Source organism: Pararge aegeria, chromosome 19 (assembly GCF_905163445.1).
Source record: "Pararge aegeria chromosome 19, ilParAegt1.1, whole genome shotgun sequence".
Lineage (NCBI taxonomy): Eukaryota > Metazoa > Arthropoda > Insecta > Lepidoptera > Nymphalidae > Pararge > Pararge aegeria.
In genome coordinates, this window is record NC_053198.1 from 14,984,968 (window position 1) to 15,005,714 (window position 20,747).

The following is a 20,747-nucleotide window of genomic DNA, read 5'->3' on the forward strand; positions in this document are numbered from 1 at the left end:
TTGTCACAAAAATTGATTGCAATGTTTTTGCCGATAGCGTGGCAACTAACCAAGGCCAAACCAGGGCACACCTGGCTGGTCAGAAAAGTTTAGTAGACCGTCCACTAAGATAAAAAAATTACAGACGTCAAACAATCATAGGGATAAGCTGGTTAGGGTAAAAGACAGTGTACCTCCGTAGGCTTGCATGATTATCATAATTAATTCCTATTTACGACTTTAGTTCGTCGCGACAAACAATTGCATAGAAATGGCTTCTCGAGTACCAATATGCTTTCGCGGGTTTCGTCTAGGTATCTTTTTCCTGTAGTCTGGGCGCGAACCTTCACCTGCCGCCATTTTGACTTTATTACTTTTCACCGTGTAAACGCTATCTAAGAATTTCGTTAGCTGTTTTATTGCCTTATGTTAATTTCTAAGTTAATTATGGCTATGAAAATTTATAAGGCCCCGACGTAAAAATTAATACCCTCCCTCCGGGGGTCGCGTTTTATTGGGCGTAAGGAAAAAATTGTATTTACCTTTCATAATAAGAGTTTTGTCGTTTTATGCTAGTTTTAGGGTTGCCACTATTGAGAGAATATTCTACGAAGGTAACTCTCTACCTTCGTAGCTCACTATTTTTTAACCCAAATTGGCTTTTTAAATGTATACGTGAGCAGATAGCGCAGCTTTAATGCGTTTAAAGCAACGCGTTAGGGGGGGACTTAACACAGGAAAAGTAAAACAATCATTGGCTCAGCATCTGTTTGCCAGCGTGGGTTTTTTAAGCATGCACTGAGTAAGCCTCATGGATACGCAATATGTATTCTGAATGTACATGCACAAGCTACATATACCATGCACAAGCACCAATGATTCCATACAGTATAGAACTATACTCCAGTCGAATTTACCATGAGCATGGCATCACCAAATCATAATAATTCAGAAAATTCGTAAATAAATAGTTGGTTTTGCTTAAATATGCTTTCTTCAAGCCATCAAAGCAATCTTTTCCCCGCAAACGTCAAAGAACCCTATAGAGAACAGAATTAGTGTCAACCCTAGTAAAGTTTTGAGTTTTTACGGACGCGTAAAAACGCGTCAGTTGGTCGTCGTGAGCCGAAATGTATTCCCTTTGTTTCTTTGTATTGTTTTTTTTAGGTTTGTTTTTTTACATGTCATTAGGGCAAAGGTCATGCTGTGTAGTTCCTTAAATTTTAACTTAACATGTGTTCATCATACTAATATTGCAAATGAGAAACTGTGTTTTTTGTATGCCATTCACACAGCACCCAGCCACGGAGTAAAGGATAAACAGGATTTGTAAATATATATAGTTATGTATGGCGACCTATTTTTCTCTACTTTTTATAATCAGCGTGAACAGAGTGAACATTCGGCCTAAGGTAGAATGTGCTTGTCTAGAAGCCATCTAAGGCGAATTTCCTTAACGCCTCTTGTGATAGGAGTTGTTCAAGCCTAAAACTAAAACAAGGGACTAAATACCATCGCTAAGAGATAACTATTCAATTCAATTTAATTCTTGTTTCTATGGCGTATTGCTGTACCAACTGTTTCATAACTATAATTCTTATATTTAGAACGACAAGCTTTGTCAAATGATCTGTCAGTTTTGAAATAGTACTGCTTTAAGCGATGAAGCTCAATAAGAGGTCAACGCACGCACCTGTCGTAAACGTTTTTTAAAGTTTCCTATGACGATCGGGAAATAGCTTTGAATAAAAAAAATGCGTAACCAATCAAACGAAATTGATTACATTTGATTTATCGATTAATTAATGACACAATCGCATATTTACATCGACGTTTATTGACACAGTTCAACGTTTCTTTACATAACATTATGGTAATTAAGTAAATAAGTAATAACGCTTGATGAATGTGTCTCTTTCGGTTAATTTATTCTTCTTTATTGATAACAGGTTCGTGCTTAACCGCAATCTCTAATAACGAGTGATATGACAGTCTTGACGTTTCAAAACTGCTTGTAATGTAGGTTACTTTAATTTAATGTAATATTTTGTAATCTATTTGATGCCTGAACTTCATCCGAACCCGAATTTCCGGTTATAAGCCGTAGAATGTATCTAGCAGCGTAAAAATGCCGAGCATCTAATGATTTCGATTACCAGGTCCTCAGAATAGCAAAAAGTGTCATCTTTTTACCCTTAAAGTATTCGTAATTATACAAACCGATTGATACAGACTGCTGGACAATAGGTCTTTTGTGTGGAGTTCCAAAGTCCACGGTCTCGTTCTCGTTTGATGTGCTGTGTCCAACTTTTTGGGGGTCGACCATTAACTATTGCAGGGTCATCTTTCCAGCACATTTGGACCCCCACGACGACCGGATCTCCGAGCTATATGCCCCGTCCATTACTATTACAACTACGCAAATCGTTGAGCTTTATCGGTAACTCTAATTCCTTCAGAAGTATCCGGTCTGCACTATTTAGGACGCAGGTACCAGGAGCGCAGAAGCTAAGAGCTGGTTTGTTTGCAGGTGCACGAGCTGTGCGACAACTTCTGCCACCGCTACATCAGTTGTCTGAAGGGCAAGATGCCCATCGACCTGGTGATCGATGAGCGGGAGTCAGCGCGGCCGCCCGACACCAACGGCGAGCCCCGCTCCGCGCCTGACAGCAGCCACGACGGCGCGTCTACCCCCGACGTCGTGAGTACCCCCTATAGCAAAACACACCTGATTCAGAGGCGCGATCCCCAGCTAGCACCCAATTCGACCACGAGCTATCTCGTGCACCCCTGCTCTTAGTCTGGCCATTGCAAAAACGAAGTCTTTACGGGGGTGCTCGCATTTTAGTTTCATATCCCGCCTCCCCTAGCTTACGTACACACGCGGATTTACCGCACGGCTAGAATAATAACGCATACAAATAACTATGACAAGCCTCAAGACGGCCGTACGACCCTAACTAAACGAGACCTTGATTCCATACGACACTGTAGTACAAAAACACGTGAAATGTTATAAAGGACAAAGGTTTTGCATATCATACGAATTGTCGTTTCAGATTACACTAAACGTGCTTTGAACTGACAGATACGATCATTTTGATCGAGCTAAGTCTATCAGATTTTTTGCACACACAATTAGTTTTATCTGAAACAATACATCGTATCAATATGAAGTTAGATTTATGGTCGTCTATTCTCTATGACACTAACTTTGCTAATACGCGCGAAAGGTGTACTATTTTGACGCCTACTCAACGAAATAATTGAAAAATTTAGCGACACATTAATCAGTGACAAGCAAGTTAAATGTCATAGCGAATGCTGAGGTACCTACTAGTTTACACAGCCTAGTGTAAGTCAAGTTTAAAAACGTGAAAGTGTCATGTAAGGAGCACTATGTCTGTTCGACTTACAAAATGGCATATTCAATTTTACGTTTGTTTACCTGAAGAACACTGAAGGCATTTTGTACACAAAACTAGCTAAACTAATTAGGGAATATTGAGAAAAAGACCGACTAACTGTTTTAAAGGAAGTGCATTACTACCTTTAGCCAGTTTAAAAAGTCTTGAGAAATATGGAGTGTCTTTTCACAATGTTCTCTATCGTAAAAGGACAGCATGTTCAGTCCTTTAAGTTTAGTTCAGTTCAAGTTTATATGCGTTATTATTCTACGCCGGTCCTCGTAAGGCTTCCGAGATGCCTCGCAAGCCTTACGAAGCCTAGTTAAGTGTCCCTTAGAACAAATCTTCGTTTTTGCAATTGGCCAACCTCTTAAGCACTGTACCATTTGAACATTGATCTGGTTCTATCTAAATTTACCAAACGAAAATTTATCACACGATACAGTGAAGGGGTGTGACGGGTGCGACAACGAATCGATACTTAACAGGTGTCGATTCGATTTGATTAATCGATGAATCGATGAACATTTGCGCCGTGTTCGAAATTTGTTTTGCGCCGGAATTATGTATACGATTTAAAAAAAAAAAAACATACGTATAACGTTGATTGTAATATGTGTATACTAATAAATAACTTTTAGTGAGTAAATACAGCATAAGTCTTTCGATTCCTTCGCTCCCGGGAGCCTCAGATCTATTTGCCATACAAATCTTCTAGAAGCTACGATTACAATTCTGAGCTTAGTGTAAAACTTAATTAGGTTATTGGGAAACTATTCGAAACCGAAGTATACGTAAAATACAACTTTAACTTGCCTAAGTGAGATAATAAGAGTTACTTAAGAGTTTTAAATTATTGTCATTGTTTTAAAGGTGGTAGATGCTAGTGTTATCTTTTTGGCTAGTAAACAAGTATATATACGTAAAATAGGTAATATAATTGATAATGACAGGTTGCGTTCACTAACAAGAAGCAGAGAAGCACAAAAAATTAAATTTAGTTAGTTTAAAGGAAAGAAAAATACGTACACAAGTATACGCTAGGTGTAATTTTAGACCGTTTGAGATCGGCTGCATTTTGCACGTAGCTTCGTAATGGCGAGTCCATCACGACTATCGATTAAAGTGCAAGCGATTATAATAATCGGATATATTATATGGATGTGCGTTATGAATAGATATCTAGATGCTTCTATAAATAATTAGTGGCGTTCATGTGGTTACAACACTATTTACCTTCGATACGTCTTAAAAATAGTTAAGATTATTTGCTGTATTTTTGTACACTGCATTCTGACATCGAGATAATTCGAATTAAAGTATATTGGCACTACGCATTCTTTTAGATGAATCCGCAAGATAACATAGATTAATCGTTACGTTACTAATTCCAATCCAATTCTGTAACTATAATGACAGCCCGATTACGAACCGTCACGAGAATCGATTTTAACTCACTTTGTATTATAATAATATAATCTGTAAATGTTAAAGACGCGTATAGATTACAGAATTGGTGTATCAGCCGCGTTTTTTTTTGTATGTTTGTTTAGTGTATCTAAGGTATGTTTTGGACGTTGAGACTGAATTGTTTTGTTTGTGTTATATATTATTTCTCGCATTGTTACTATGGAAACCATAATTTTAATCATTCGCTAGAAGAATCTACCTGCTGTAGTTCAGGACTAGGTTGACCTATTATCGGTTATTGGTTTTGTCTGTATATCAGTTATTTTTAACACTTGTCTGTGTAGTTGGTTGTTTAAGTTAGGTCCTATACAGCGCGGTAGTTCTCTTTATGTTTTATCAACTTAATATTTCGTAATTCTAACTCGTAAATGTATAATTAATATGCTATTTGGTGTACGTCCATCCTGTATGTCAATGTGATTTTAATTAATTTTTATAATTTTATTTTCTCTGAACGGATTACAATAAAATGTTCTGTTTGAAATAATCTGGAGTTTACTTTATACCATCATCTAATTCAAATATTAACAGAACGTAATTATATTTAAACAAAATAAGGGCAATGGGGTCTTCCAACTTTTAAACGTCTCTTTTTTTTATGTTTTTGACGAATCTATTTAATTAGTACTGATACAAACATTTTCGACGTCAGAAACTAAATTTAATAGGTCGCCAATAAAATGTAGATATTATAAAAACAATAGACCTTCTATTTTAGATTACTTAAGTTACTTATAGCTGGATTGCAATGCATTACTGAAAAGTTTCTTAAGGATTCTGTTCATCAAAAAATACGGAGGTAAACACTTAAGAAGGCAGATGACAAAACACAAAAACGCACTGAAGAAAACTTCTCCAATACAGGTAACTTTAAATCAGCGTAGGCAGTGCCTTACGCTTGTATGAAGTGCACGCCGCAGTTCCTACTTACCTACCTATTTCCACCGAAACAATACAAAAATAAACCTGTTAAACGTCGCCAAGGGTCCCTGGGCTGGGATAAAGAGGGATTTTTCAGCGAAATATCACATTTTTATCATGGCGGCACTCCGAGGGACCCCGCGGGAGGCGGGAAATTGTTTCTTTACTGCGCCCTACGATAATCTGCGTGACAATCCGCCGTGTCTAGGGGGCATCCCCGCACTACTGGTTATAAAAGAAGAACATTTGACGCATTGATTTGATACAGTTCGAATGCTTCGATTAATAATTAACTAAATTTTAAATCTATCTGTGGGTAAAGGAAACCTAAGGAACATCCAGTGCCTTTGGCGTATGCAGTTAAAACAACTAGGCTTTTGAATTAAATAACAGAAGATTGAAGGTAGACATATTGTGTAAATGACATTAAAGTTAATAGTGAGGTTACCTAGGTTATAACGATCCTGAATTAAGCATTCCAGAGCTGGTTCAAACATTTAAAACACTTGATTTTCATAAATTTTTTTTATTCTTTCATAAAAAATAAATAAGAAACCTTAAGTTTGAGATGCTAAAGTCAATTATAGCTTTGCCATTAAGCATTCCATAATGAAATATACCCAGTTTATTTTTCCCATTTACTCTTACTTTTTCTAAATCTCTGTTTCTAAGAATTACACTGCAGTGCGCGAAGATAAAGTGATCCTTAAAAAAATACACCGTAAATTCTTTGCGAGTTTTCATGCGACAATCGCGTTATTTTATTTATTTTTTATAGTCTGCCATTGACGTTTGATGGATGCCGATTGCCGGAGCCGCGGGAGAGATTGGGGTAGCTTCGAATAATTGGCGGGAATTTTTCTAATGGCGACTAATCTGTTTTTTTTTAACTTAGGGCGAGGCGGAGGTGTGATGGTTTAGGGTACGGACCAAAACTTATTTTGTGGTTTTCATTAGTTACGAGCAATCTGAATAGTTTCTTGCCGGCTCTTTCGGTATAATCTGCCTTCCAAACCGGTGCCTTGAAATAGATGGATTTTCGATTTTAAAAATAAACGTCTCTTATATTTTTAATATCAAAAATATTGCTAATAAAAATGTTTTCATTCAGTTAAAAATATTCGACATAGTTAAATATCAAAAGGAGATTTGGGATTAAAATGATTAAACTCCAAGTAAATGCGTCTGGTAACTTATCTTATTTATCATCCTGTCCATAAGGTCAAAAGGATTTAACGATTACAACTACTTGTTAGTTTTAATAGGAAAAGTCGGAGTAACGTGGTCTCTGAAGCACGGGGCTATCAACGCCAATTTTCTGATTTCCTGACTCCGGGCTGGTACACACTGCGGATTCTTTTCGAGAAAAATACAATATCTAATAATATTTCGGCTCAACCCGAAATAGCTTACTTTTATTAATCACCACGGACTCGTCACGTTTTCGGAGAATTTCTTCATTATTCATTGCAACAATAAAAAACTCACCCTTGCTGGTAATCCAGTACATTGTAGCGTCACACGCACCGGGACGAATCCGTGACGAATTGCGTCTATCCCGTCTGTCCTGATGTCCCGGCAAATCCCTCTATCCCCTTATTTTATTATATTTCTTATTTCCCATTGCTACGGTGTTGCCAGTTGCATTATTCATTGCGGTTACGATTGTTAATGTTATTGATAAAAGTGCTGGCTTTCTTTTTTTTTATCGCTACCAGGGTAGCTCTTGACCATTATCTAAATAAGTTATAATGCTGCCAAAGATAAAACACTTTAAAGAGATTTCATATGGTGTAGGTCCACATTTTTTTTTTAATGGTTATCTTAAGGAAATCTAGAACGAGTCTTAAAAAAATACCTGAATAAGTGTATAATCAAAATAATAATCAAACACCATGAATGTATATATCATGTGTTTAAATAACAAAAATGGTACCAAACCCAACAGTTTTACGCAATAAAACGTAACATCAACATCGAAAACCTAAATTTTGGCGCCAAAACGGCAAAAAGACGCCGCCTGTAGCTCGTAAACCGTCGCTTTTAAATCCAGAACTACCGGACATTGGCTGGAAACCCACCAATCGGGTTGGAGAAACAAATTTTACGATCGCCCATTGGCCACGTTGCGGTTACTTGTTTACGGCTGCTAAGGTTTACTCGCGAAAATTCTATTAATAAATTAGTCGTAAACTCGGTATAATTTATTGTCATGGCGTTCTCTGTAATTATTGCCATTATAAGTATTATATTGTTACGTCGCGTAAGCATTGGAGAGGCCACGTGCTGTTTATTAGCACGCCTCGTTAACTTTTACATATAGCTTATTATGTCGCTGACCTGTACTTCTGTGTCTATAGCTATTTCTGTAATTTCTGCTACCCCAGCATTCAAAGCATCTTTCTGTAGTATAATCGTGGTATTCTGGTTTGTTTACTTCTAAACTAAAGCTAATAGAGTTCGAATGTATAATGGAAAGAATTTCATACTATACTCATTTAAAACCATACTCTAGACTGCTATCAAGATCTGAAAGCTATTTATGTCGCAGACCTGTACTTTTGTGTCTATTGCTATTTCTGATATTTCTATTACCCCAGCACTCAAGCATTTTAGTATATGTAGTATTTTTTTTTGTTTACTTCAAAACTAGAGCTACTAGAGTTCGAAAGCGTAATAAAAATGATTTCATAGTATACTCATTTAAAGCCATACATACTCTAGACTAGATAAAGATCTGAAAGCTACTTATTTCGACAGAATTATTGTAAACCAAATATTTGACAGTCTATGTCAGTTCTACTGCGGTTCCATCATCTATTTATCCCAAGTATTAGATCACCGGTTCACCTTTTCCATTCTCATGGATGTCATCACAGCTATAATATTTAGTGTCAATGACTACTAGATTAGGTCATACAAATAGAAGAAAAAAACACTTTATTGAACGCAAAACATAAAAATAAAAATAAACAAAGTTATCAACGTGATTATTAAAAAAAAAAAAGTGAGTCCTTGCCTTACATTATATTGTGCCTATTTAGATTAATTATAACTACCTACCTTACATCTATTAGGATTTCTTCATATAGCTTGATCAGACGATTTAATTTCTTGTCTGGATACAAACGTTATCCTTTTAAAAATTACTCCAATTACTTCATGTGATCATTTCTTTATTTCCACCTGTATTTATTACAAAAGAGTCTCGTAGGTACTCCCCGACGAAAGAGTACCCGCTGAGTTTAATTTCACGTAGCACGCTTTACCAGTGGGGGGCCAATGTCTTTATTATATTTAGGATTGATTATTGTACGTCTGAGGGAATAAAGGAAACTGTCAACGAAAAAAAATGTTTCAAGACTCCTCTAGCAATGTTGCCTGTCTTATTATTCTCTTTCAAATTTTACATGTTCTAAGTAGCATAGATAAGCTTTTGTTTATCCTAGTTGGAGTTTTGATGAGTTCTGATGCTACCATACTGCAACTAATGTTATTAAACGAACAAGCTAATCCAGATGACAGATACAATTTAATAATGCTATCCCTTTCCTAATCTTCATTGTCGATAAGGGTTTATTACTTCATTATGTAATGTCAAGATTTTCGATATTTTTTTATTTTGGATATCAGTCTATCTACTTATTGGCATACAAATTGTGTACTACTGACACTAATTTCCAACCATAGTAGTGCCTAGACAATAATTTGTCTCTAAAAAAAATATCTCTCTATTTAAAATCTATATTAAAAATAATACACTTCGTCGAAGACTCTCTTGTTTCACATTTTTAGTGATCCATCTTGCGAATAGAGCCAATTCAATTAATTAGAATACAAATCAGTAAGAAGTATGTTTGAACAAAAAACTAAACCAAAGTATACAAAAAAATCAAAAGAAAATCCCAAACATAATAAACCATTCGCACAATAAACGTACCAACCTAACATTCGGAAATTGAATCCCGTAAAAGTGCAATATTTCCTACACGAGCCGGGCCCGGAGTCCCCCGCGGCGTCATTTGCTGGCAAACCAGGGAGATTTCCGTCCTGCAGGCTTGACTGATTTCCGAGACGGCCGTTATACGAATAAACGGGTATGTTTATCTATAGTTGCTGCTGCCCACAATCGTTTTGCTAAATAAGATTTATAATCAAAAAGACGTTGAGTTTAATTTATGCTTCATAAATAATATGACTATTTCTGTCTAAATTTAAGTTTTAATAGTTATTTCTTTTGTATTTCTTGGTGTTTCAATTCTTTTATTAATACATAACTATAACCTAAAATAAACTATTTAAAAACTAAATAAAATCTAAAACGTCCTCGAAACCACCGCAGAGAGGCACAGTTCCTAAGATGCTGGCAGCATTGCCCCTCTGGATGGCCAAACTAATTCGTTGGCCAAGGTAACTCCCCGCTCTAGGATCACCGGTAGACTCGATAACCCTTTTCGATAATTCTTTGAAAAGGGTTCTTGCCTCCGGACCCCACGGTCCCAAAGTCTCTACTCCAAAAGGCACAAAAATGAAGCTGCTATCCAGGTTTTCATATTTACGCCTCTTGGCCTGCTCGGCACTGGAAGCAGCCGCACCTACCATTGACGAAGTGGCCTGGATGTGTGATGCAGCTAGGGTATCAACACAAGTTGCATCCCACAGAAGTGACCTTCCAAGCCTCCAAGGTATGAGCGTCATACCATCAGGTCTCTTGCCATCGCTCCGCGCCAAACCAATAGGTTCTAATACAGCTGGTACGTGAGCGGTAGCTAGAGAACGTCGGATGCTATGGCGAGAGAAGCGACCAGCGCTTCTTGAACAGGAGAGTCCATGGTGACCGTAGGTGTCAACGCTGTCACCGCAGTGGCATCGATGAGGCTGAATTATAGAGGCGCCAAGACTAAGACCAATCACCACCGATAGAGTGGTGTGGTCTAACATAGTGCCCAGGTTAGCTGAAGGGAGAGCATGTAGCCAGTAGCCGGACTCCTTAGCAGAGAGAGCGAGAAGACGAGCACGGTCTCTTTTAGATGGCATTTGGTCTAAAAGTGTGTCAAAAGTTTTTTTTGCAAATAATGTCGTCCCACTGTCTCTGTGAAGAAAAAGAAACCGGCAAAATACTGGGACTAAGAGCAGACCAACTATTTCTTGCCTCTGCCAAGTATGACACTTCTATGGAACCCAAAGAATTGGATATAATTTTTTGAAAAAGAGTGTGTGTACTGTACACAGAGGAAAGAAAAGCTGGCAGAAATCTCTTTTATTAAATTAAGTTATCGTACCGAATTGATTCAATCGTTATTAGTAACCTTAGGCTATTTTTATCCATAACTCATAACACATGTAATTTTGTCGTTAGTTCTTATAAATAAAGAATAATAATGCAATACAAATATAAAATTAAATTTAGGTATGCTTTTATGTTTTTTGCAGAAGGAGCAAAATATTATTTAACCTCAGTTTAATCAACACTAACAGCATGCAAGCTGTTTAATGGCTAGTTTTATCTTTATCTATTTAAAGCTAGCTATTTCCAAGTAGACGAGAAGAAAAACTTTAAATAGATTGCAAAAATAGAAGATACTGAATCTCGGCTCCTGTGATAAAATAAAATGGGAAACTTGATACTGCTCGGGGCATCTTAAAAATGTTGGAGAATAAGGCGCCTCTAGTCTACGGTTTTTTACAATAAAATCAACCTGGCCACAGTAACACCAGAAGTGGAAATAGCGCGTTCAAAATCAAAAATTCGAATTAAATTTAAAAGTTTAATTATAGAACAGCGATCGGCTTCCGTAAAAGCACATCGTCGAACACATTTTCTAATTAGCGATTGGTCACGCGCTCGGAGGCCAATCGCAGTCTTATTCTAAATCTGAATCGGGCAATTTGAATTTGGAACGCTTTGGCTTATGATTTGCCCACAATACTTTTTGTGGTCATCGATAACGGACTCGTTTCTTATTTCAAATTAAAAGTGACTTCTAAATACGGGTCGAATGTATTCAATTATTTTTCAAAAGCTATTTATCCTTAACGACGCATGCTCGGAGCTTTGTGTAAGAGAGTCGATAACTGATTACATAGTTAAATTATGCAAAGAAATAACTTTCGAAATTCAAGCGAATTCCGATCTCGCAGAGAATTAGTTGTCGTCGACTAAAAAGGACGCAGTTGCAACACGAATCATAAATCGTCGAAACAGTTGCAGGCGTAGAGCGCGCGTGTCAAATATACATTTTCTTTATAAGGCAAAAAGAAGCAGCTGGACAACTATTAAGCAAGGAGTGTCAAAATGATTGACGTGAGCCAACGAAGGGAATTCCAAATCAAACATTGTCACGCTACAAGTGGTCAGCTAAATAAAGTGATGTCGTCATGCCAATTAAAAAAAATTATCCCCTTTAATAAGTGTCAATTCTTAACGAATGTGTGCATACGCATGATTTTTATTTCACACGTTCCTGTGATACCGAACGCGGTAGCGGCAAATACAATCGACCTTATGCTGCTAGGTTTAAAGTGCATTTTGTACTTGTATCAGATTTTACGACTATTTTTATTGACGCTTAGCCCCGACACTCACTGTAGCAATTGCAGTGAGAACGATCATACGGTCGGAGAGCGTTTATTTTAAATTGAAACTTCTGGATGTTTATTTAGGGTTGCATTTCGATTATGAGAGATTTTGGTTACAGTTTTTAATGCCAAGAATACTATACTAATGCGTAGTGAGTCGAAGATGAACGGAGTAGAAGTGGTCGTCAAATTTTAATAGTGCGTTAAAATAATAATCAATGAGGCGACTACCCTGGCCTCCGTAAATATTACCAGCCAAGATAATTATCCTAGTAACAATAGGTATAATATAAGACAAATTAGTACTTCTATTTTTGAACTTCAAGCTGTCGAAGTGAATTCTGCAATAGCAAAGCAAATAAATCTTGGCTAAGAATTTGAATAAATAATTTGGAATAGTTCATCTAAAAATATAGAGCAAGTAAGAGTGAAACGGGAATGCTTTTATGCATCCCTGATCCTTAGGAATTCGAAAGTTGTGTTTTTAGTGTCTTCGCTGCCTACTCCTAGCAATTAAGCGTTCTGGTACGATGCCGCGTTAAAATCAATTAGAGTTTGATGGGTCTATAAAACTAGGCAGTACCTCTTTATTATCGTATTCCAACTGTAACAGATAATAAAATGTACCAAAATACTTAATTCCTTGACTAAATAATTAAAATTTACAAGGTTTACTTGAAAAGTTATCAATCCAAACTTGAAGACAATACAAAAATATTGTTTTAGTGTAAGTAGCTTTAGTTTAAAAAAGTGTGACTTAAAAGAACAGGTGAATATAAGCCCAAGACGGAACCATCTTCGAGCCTCAAAGGAATAGACGTTTTGTTCGTTCACAAATATTTATAAGTCAGTCATAACGAGACAAAGAAACATGGGGAATATATCGATGCACTTTATATATTTGTATAATAACGGGCGAGTGGGACAGACGGACGAGCGACAGCCGCGGGACGGGCTATAAATAAATAATGCGCCAACATTTTATTATTATCATCATCGCAGCACGTGCGGTGACATTCCTCCACTCTGCCAGCTTCTGAGATTCTCAAATAAACGGCTTCAGAGCTTAAGACATGCAAGAGATTCTGTTTGAACTGAATTAACATATCTCCACTATGATTTTAAAATTAAAATTTCTGAGGAATATTTAACTAACCTTTCTAAAGTGTATCCGTTTATATAAGCGATCATTGCGAGCTTTTGGCTGTTGACAATTAATTAATCCTGAATTTTATTAAATGCCGTTTGACCATCATACCGTAATAACTGCCAGCAAAATAGGTATCCTAGCTCAAGTTCAAACAAGTCTTGTGTATTGCCGCTTTCTTTAAAGCTATAGAATAAGAACCAGTTTATCGCCGTGACAGAAGAATTACCAACTACATAATTACTTTAGATCAAGTGAAAAGTAAATTAGTTTATATCCCCAATGAATTAACTATAACGTTCAAGATTTTATGGTAGGGTAATAAAATTAAAGCACTAGATAAAGTTGATGGAAAATTAGCTGTTTTATTAATAATACATTAATCTTAAATTAAATTAAACGTTGAAAAAACTAAAACATAGTTAAATGTCTAAATACATTATGATAAGGAGGCTACGAGTACTGAAAAAAGCATGTTAGAAATGAAAACATTCTGATTTTAAATCTTATCTAGAGACGTGTCGAAAATGTGTCGAAACGTGTCGACTTTATTTATTTTACCCATACTGATACTGATATCTAGAAAATGGATATAAATTTTGTTACAAGTTACTTTATCGTAAAACATAATCTGTGACTGGAATTGAAGATCCGACGGAAACGCTTTAAATTCCAAAAGTCCTAAACGAACTCAATCAAGTTAATAAACATTCAATGGCCGTTAATTCTGAAACGAGTCCTTAACAATCCTCACGAGATTTAATCGTCGATCGCGAACAAACACATTAATCATAAAAGATTATCGTTTTAACGGTTTGCTAATACCCAATTAGTGAGTATAAAGATTCAAATCAGTTTTCAAGTATTTCAAATAGTGGACCGTAGTGAGGTAATAGGAGAAACGTCACCGTAGAAAGTAGGAAGCAAGTTATTCTCGGCCTAGTAGAGTGACTAGGTAAATATAGATGCGACCGTTTTCCATGCAAAATATTTGTAAGAAAAAACTAAGTATACCAGGCTTGCAACAACCAAATAACCTGATGATGATAAATTTTTGGATAGAGAACCGATATTAATTATTTACGAAACTATTGTTATTGATTTAGTTTAATTTACTATCACAGATCAGTTTAGAGAACCAAATCAGATCTTGAGTGTATCTGGATTAAAATAAAATTCAGCTTTAACGATCCTAGTTAAATTAAAAAGGAAACAATTCGAATCTGATTTCCTCCTTATTTTCAGGTTCTCTCTTTTGAGAATATAAAGCTGCAAAAATTTAAAAAGTACACTGAACTATAACCATTATTAAGCGTTGAAAAGACCAAAACCATTCAAAATTTCCACTACACTGATCTCTACCATAACATCATACTAGCATTGTTTTGCTCCACACAGCTATTTGCGGACCGACCCCCCCTCCGCCCCTCCACCCCACACTACGGTGTCCGTCTGAACGCGAGCTATATTTTATCCCCGGTTGGGTTTGCCACGTAAACTGTCAGGATTGCCTGTAGGGCGTTCAACTCGTAGTTTAAAAGTTTATGAGTTGTTTTGGCTACCACAGTAATTTGTACGAGCCCAAGTTGTTTTTATTATATTTCAAACTTCCAAAGTGGCGTATGTTGCTGAAATGTTTATTCATAGCTAATTACCAGTACTCTCATTGATTGATTTCCCGAAAATATTCACGTATCAACATTCCTACATTATTAAAAGTTACAACACGGTAGTTAAAATGTCTGCAATTTTTGCGGAAATAGTTTACTGTTTGAATATTCATCATCGTTATCATATCAACTCATTACCGGCCTACTACAGGGCACGGGTCTCCTCCCACAGTGAGAAGGGCTTGGGCCGTAGTCCACCACGCTGGCCTAGTGCAGATTGGTGGACTTTGTATGCTTATTAGATAGACAATAAAGCTAATCTTTATATAGTTCATAAATTAAAAATGAAATTGTCTCAATGACGGTTGCGAATGCTCCGTGAAAACGACATTAACAAGCGCAATAATAATTACTTATAAATCATAGAAATCATTGCGACGATGCATTGATAAAACGTGGTCTATATCTCAAACGCGTTTGAAATATGGCGGACGCGACGCGCCGGACAGCGAGTTGGCGCGAAACGAAAACGCGGTTAATTCGCACGTGATGGATCTATGCGGCTTTTATTAAAAATTGTGCATTGGCCAGAACTAACAATCCTTGATTAGACCACTATATAACAGAGTTTATTTAATCTTTCATCAAATTTTGGACTCCGTTGATAGAGCGATGCAAAGAAATTACACTGACAGACTATATATTCAGGCTAACTGCTGTTTTATTAATACTTCGAGGATCGTTACCTCGTTTCTGATCTTATTAATGTTCCTTGAAATCTAATTAGGTTGAAAATCCTTTCTCCGTGGGGTTCTTTATGAGGCTGATTGCGGTTTCCTACCGCTCGTAACATTATGTCTACAATAAACTGCTTGTTTACGACAACATCCAGTGACATTCGCTGTACAAACACCATAAATTATTCCTCAAATCACATGTGATGCATATTACCCACTAGCTCTCCTACAAAAAGCTCATGTATCTCTCGATCTTCACGCAACGACAAATGTGTAACAAATAAATTATAAAATCAACGGTCCCGGTTTTTATACTTCACGTGTGAATATCTGTCTCGCTTTCGCGAGCCATTTCACATATGATTTTGTCTCGTTTGTGCATGAATTGTCACCGCACGATCGCAGTTTATCATCGGTAGTCCTCTAATCATGACTTCTGGATTATGCACGGCAACAAATTTTAAATAGGTGAAGAGATGAGTTCAATGGACTTTATCAAGCTATCGCTTATACTTTACAAATTGCTATTTGTAAAAGATTTTTTATTCTAATGTTTACTTAATATATTTTATCGAGTGTTCTATAAACTCTATAGTCTATTGATATAGTTCGAATATAATGCAACGTGTAATACTATGAACATAATATTATTATAGTTAATTAAAAGATAAAAGCTTTCGAGGAGTCACTTGAGTAAATGCCAGTTGCTACATACTGGTAATTATCCATTCCTTTTATAACCTATCGACGTTCGTTGTCAATTTTTCAATTGTGAACTATTCACACAATGAAAACAAAAGTGTTGGCGAGGGTATCTCCTAATTAATTAGCATGGGCTATAATTAGAGGAACCAGGCGCGCAGGAGTTGCGGGGAGGTGCAGCTGTGACGGGTGACAGATGGCTACGCGTCGCTGGCTTGTGAGCTTCTTTGAGCACCGGCTCGGAATCTGGGGGCAAGGAAACCGCTCTAATTAGATGCGTATTTATTTACTATAATCAATTCATCACTGGTAATTCACGGAGCAAGACTGTTGAAAGCATTTTATTGAAGACGAAATAATCTTTTATATATTATTATTCAGGCTGAATTGAATTGCTTTTAGACAAATATGTTATATATATATATATATATATATATATGTATGCGCCAAGTTATATTAAGTTATTTAAGATTTTTATTTCGAATGAGTGGACTGTATTTTTTGCGGTAAATTGGTGTACAAAAGAAAGATACAAGGAATCAGAGCACAAGGAAGACAGCACTTACTTGACCTTATTTTTCATGGGTAGGAGCACGCCGTCCGTTGATCCAAATATTCCTCACGAAGTCCTCTCTTCTCGAACACCACCACTTATGTTATATTTCGGCACACACATAAATATGGGAATTATGCTTAAAAGGATCTCATTGAAACTTTTAAGGTATATTATGATATTTTATGGCTTATTTTCAGGCAGCCAGTAAACTCGTATTGCCCGTTACTTTTCGCAATCGGAAAGCAAGTCGTCCGCAAACGTCTTAATCGTTTGCTTCCGTTAATTTAAGTGACAGCTCTGCGTTCTAGTGTTTTTGAGGCGTATGAGGGCGCCAGTCTCTTCACGGAGAATCGTTCAGTGCTGTTTTAGGTTGGATATGGGAGAATAGGAACACCAATGAAATTTTAAATTATTATTTAAGACTTAATTATAACTTGGCGCAACCATCCACCCGCCCTTAAAGGGTCACCTTTAAGAAAAGCTCTCATAAGGTATGAGGTAGAATTGCCTCTTTTAAGAACGCGTATTGCGCATGGGCGTATTTCATATAAGTATGTGAATATTTACGAAAGTATATTAAAAAATATTAATTATTTGTAGAATTATTATAAAAGAGAATAAAGTCTTAACGTATGAGCTACTTAGTACTAAATTATGAAACTATAATTGTTACGCTTATTGCGTCGGAAGAGGGCATAAGCGAACGACCGGACGGACGTAAGTTCTCCCGGAAATTTTAACGGTCGCTACGCGTATGACGCCGTCTTTCGAGGGATGCACTTTCTCTACTACTGCTAGAGGCCAAGCCAGAGGCGGTACGTTGTCATTTATAACTACGACGACAGTTCCCGGCGTAATAGGTACGGAAGGCGTATTCCATTTCAAACGAACTTGCAATCCGTGCAAATATTCCATCCTCCAACGATTCCAAAACGATTGGACCATTTTATCTATTAACGAGTACCTGTCAACCAAGTTAATTTTGTCTGGATTGACATCAGGCGCAGGCAAGGAGAATAGAGGCGCAGTATGTAGGAAGTGACTTGGAGTAAGAGCCGAAGGTTCGGCAGGGTCAGAGCTTAGTATTGTTAGCGGACGCGAATTGAGAAGACATTCGACCTGAATGAGCACAGTGCAAAGTTCCTCATAAGAAAGGAGCTGTTGCCCTATGACCTTGAACAGGATCGTCTTAGTCACCTTGATCATACTTTCCCATGAACCTCCAAAGTGTGGGGAATTGGGACAGATGAATTTCCAAGTTATGCGATTTTCAGCGCATTCCTGCTCTAGCTTCGGGTAATATTCTTCTCTTAGAAATTTATAGAGGTCCCGAAGGTAAGAAGCAGCACCCTGGAAGTTTTTAGCATTGTCGCTATGCAGCACCTGAACAGGACCACGACGTGATAGGAATCTTTTAAACCCGGCGAGGAAACTGGGGGTGCTGAGTGAGGTAGCAACCTCAATGTGCGTAGATCTCGTAGTGAGACACGTGAACAGCACAATATAAGCTTTCTCGCTGTGTACGCCACGGCGGCGTACAGGAACGTATGGTATAGGACCTGCATAATTGCAGCCGGTGAAACTAAAGGCTTTCAACGCTGGACGTGTACGTATATCAGGAAGATCCGCCATCAGCGGAATGGTTGGACGCGGTTTAAATCTAAAGCAAGTATTGCACATATGTACTCTTTGCCTGACAATACGGCGTGCCGACAGAATCCAGTACCTCTGACGAAGCAGGGCCATTAGGAGTTCGGGTCCAGCATGTAAATGTTTAATGTGGTAATAATCAATGATTATATTTACCACGTGGCCATTGCGAGGCAATATAACCGGATGTATTTTTTCAAAGCTAAGTCCAGAGTTGGCGAGACGACCACCAACGCGGATAAGTCCATCATCAATAAATGGTCTTAGGCGATTAAATGCCGGTGAACATGTTTTATTATTTTTAATAAGAGAATATTCTTCAGCAAAATGCTGATTTTGCAGAGCGCGAAGCATTCTATTCTCTGCGAAATTTAAGTCGTCAGCGGTAACTGCACTAGTGCCGCGACGAGGCAGTAATTTAGCAAATCTACAAATGTATACAATTATACGTAGAAGTTTGCTCCACGAAGAAAAACGGAGAGCAAGCTCGTGTAAGTCGTTCGGGAGTATAGGTTTACACACAGTGTGTATAAGAACCTTCTTCTCGGGTACGTCTTCAATAGACTCTCCCTCTAGAGTTTTGAGTGGCCACTGAGACGGATGCATTGATGCCCATGGTGGACCATGCAGCCACAGAGGGTGTGAGAGAAGCTTCTCAGGAGTTACACCTCTCGATAGAATATCAGCAGAGTTCTCAGTGCCAGGGCAATGATAAAAGTTGTCTGGTGAGATATTCTCAGTTATCTGTACAACGCGATTCGCGACAAAAGTCTGCCATCTATGCGGTGAACTTTTTATCCAATATAGGGCGACTTTGGAATCGAGAAATGCATATGTAGCCTTGATTGGGATACGCTCAGAGTAAGTGTCATGTACTGTACGAAGCAATTTCGACAGTAGGACGCCACCTAATAGTTCGAGACGAGCAATTGAATGAGGTTTCGTCGGCGAAACTTTACTTTTCGCACAAGCAAGACGCACAGTGTTACCAGTAGGGGAGCTAACGTGTAAATAAACGACAGCACCATAGGCTGCGAGACTAGCATCTGATAGTCCCAGGAGAGTGACCTCACAGTCTGTTGTCACGCCCACATGACGCGGTATGTGTAGCTTATTTAGAGCTGGCAACTCATCGCAAAACTGTCTCCACATCTTAATGATGTGTGGTGGAGCTACAGTGTCCCAATCAAGATTTAATTGCCAAAGCATTTTAATTAATATTTTGGCATACACGACTGTGGGAGCAACGAAGCCCATTATGTCCCACAGACGGGCAACAGTCGACAAGATGGAGCGCTTAGTGCATGTCACATCGTCGGGCATAGAAATTTTAAAATAGAAAGCGTCATTTCCAGTAGACCAATGCAGACCAAGTATTTTATGGTGCATGGTTTTGTCAAACTCCACTTCAGTCGGAAGTTTGTGGGACGCAGGAAGGTTATCTAAGACCTCGCGAGAATTGCTGTTCCACTTAACTAATTCCCACTGTGCACCCTTAAAAAGATCGATCATCTGCAGCGACACAGTGACTGCCTCTAGTTCGCTTGGAAGCGAGAAAGCTACGTCATCCATATAAAGCGCGGGTAGCACAATGCTATTCGCTCGTGGATATTTTGCGCCGTCGTCATTCACCAGCTGTCTTACCGTGCGCAGTGCATGGAAGGGACTGGATGTGAGACCGAAACAGACTCGATTGAACTGGTATAGCACAAGAGGGTCTTGTGGATTAAAGCGGTATAAGAAGCATTGATAGCGACGATCAGCTTCGCGCATAACGATTTGTAGAAACTGTTCTCGGCAGTCGGCTGTCATTGCCACTGCATGCAGACGAAAATTCAAAATTATTTTAAAAAGATCTCCCTGTAAATTTTGACCGGAATGTAGCAGATGGTTCAGTGCCTTTCCAGAACTAGAACGACAAGAAGCATCGACGACTAATCTCAGTCTCGTCGAGAGTTTGTCTTCACGTAAAATCCCCGTGTGTGGCAT

The 20,747-nt window shown here is 37.8% G+C and overlaps 1 protein-coding gene across 2 annotated transcripts in view; it reads left to right on the top strand.

Annotated features, from left to right (window-relative positions):
- LOC120632277 (homeobox protein homothorax) overlaps nucleotides 1-20,747 on the top strand; it is a 461,602-nt gene that overhangs the window by 92,260 nt on the left and 348,595 nt on the right. For both annotated transcript variants that reach the window (XM_039902101.1, XM_039902102.1), the window contains exon 6: nucleotides 2,510-2,680. In XM_039902101.1, coding sequence (XP_039758035.1) covers nucleotides 2,510-2,680 — 171 coding nt within the window. The remainder of the gene's footprint in view (nucleotides 1-2,509; nucleotides 2,681-20,747) is intronic.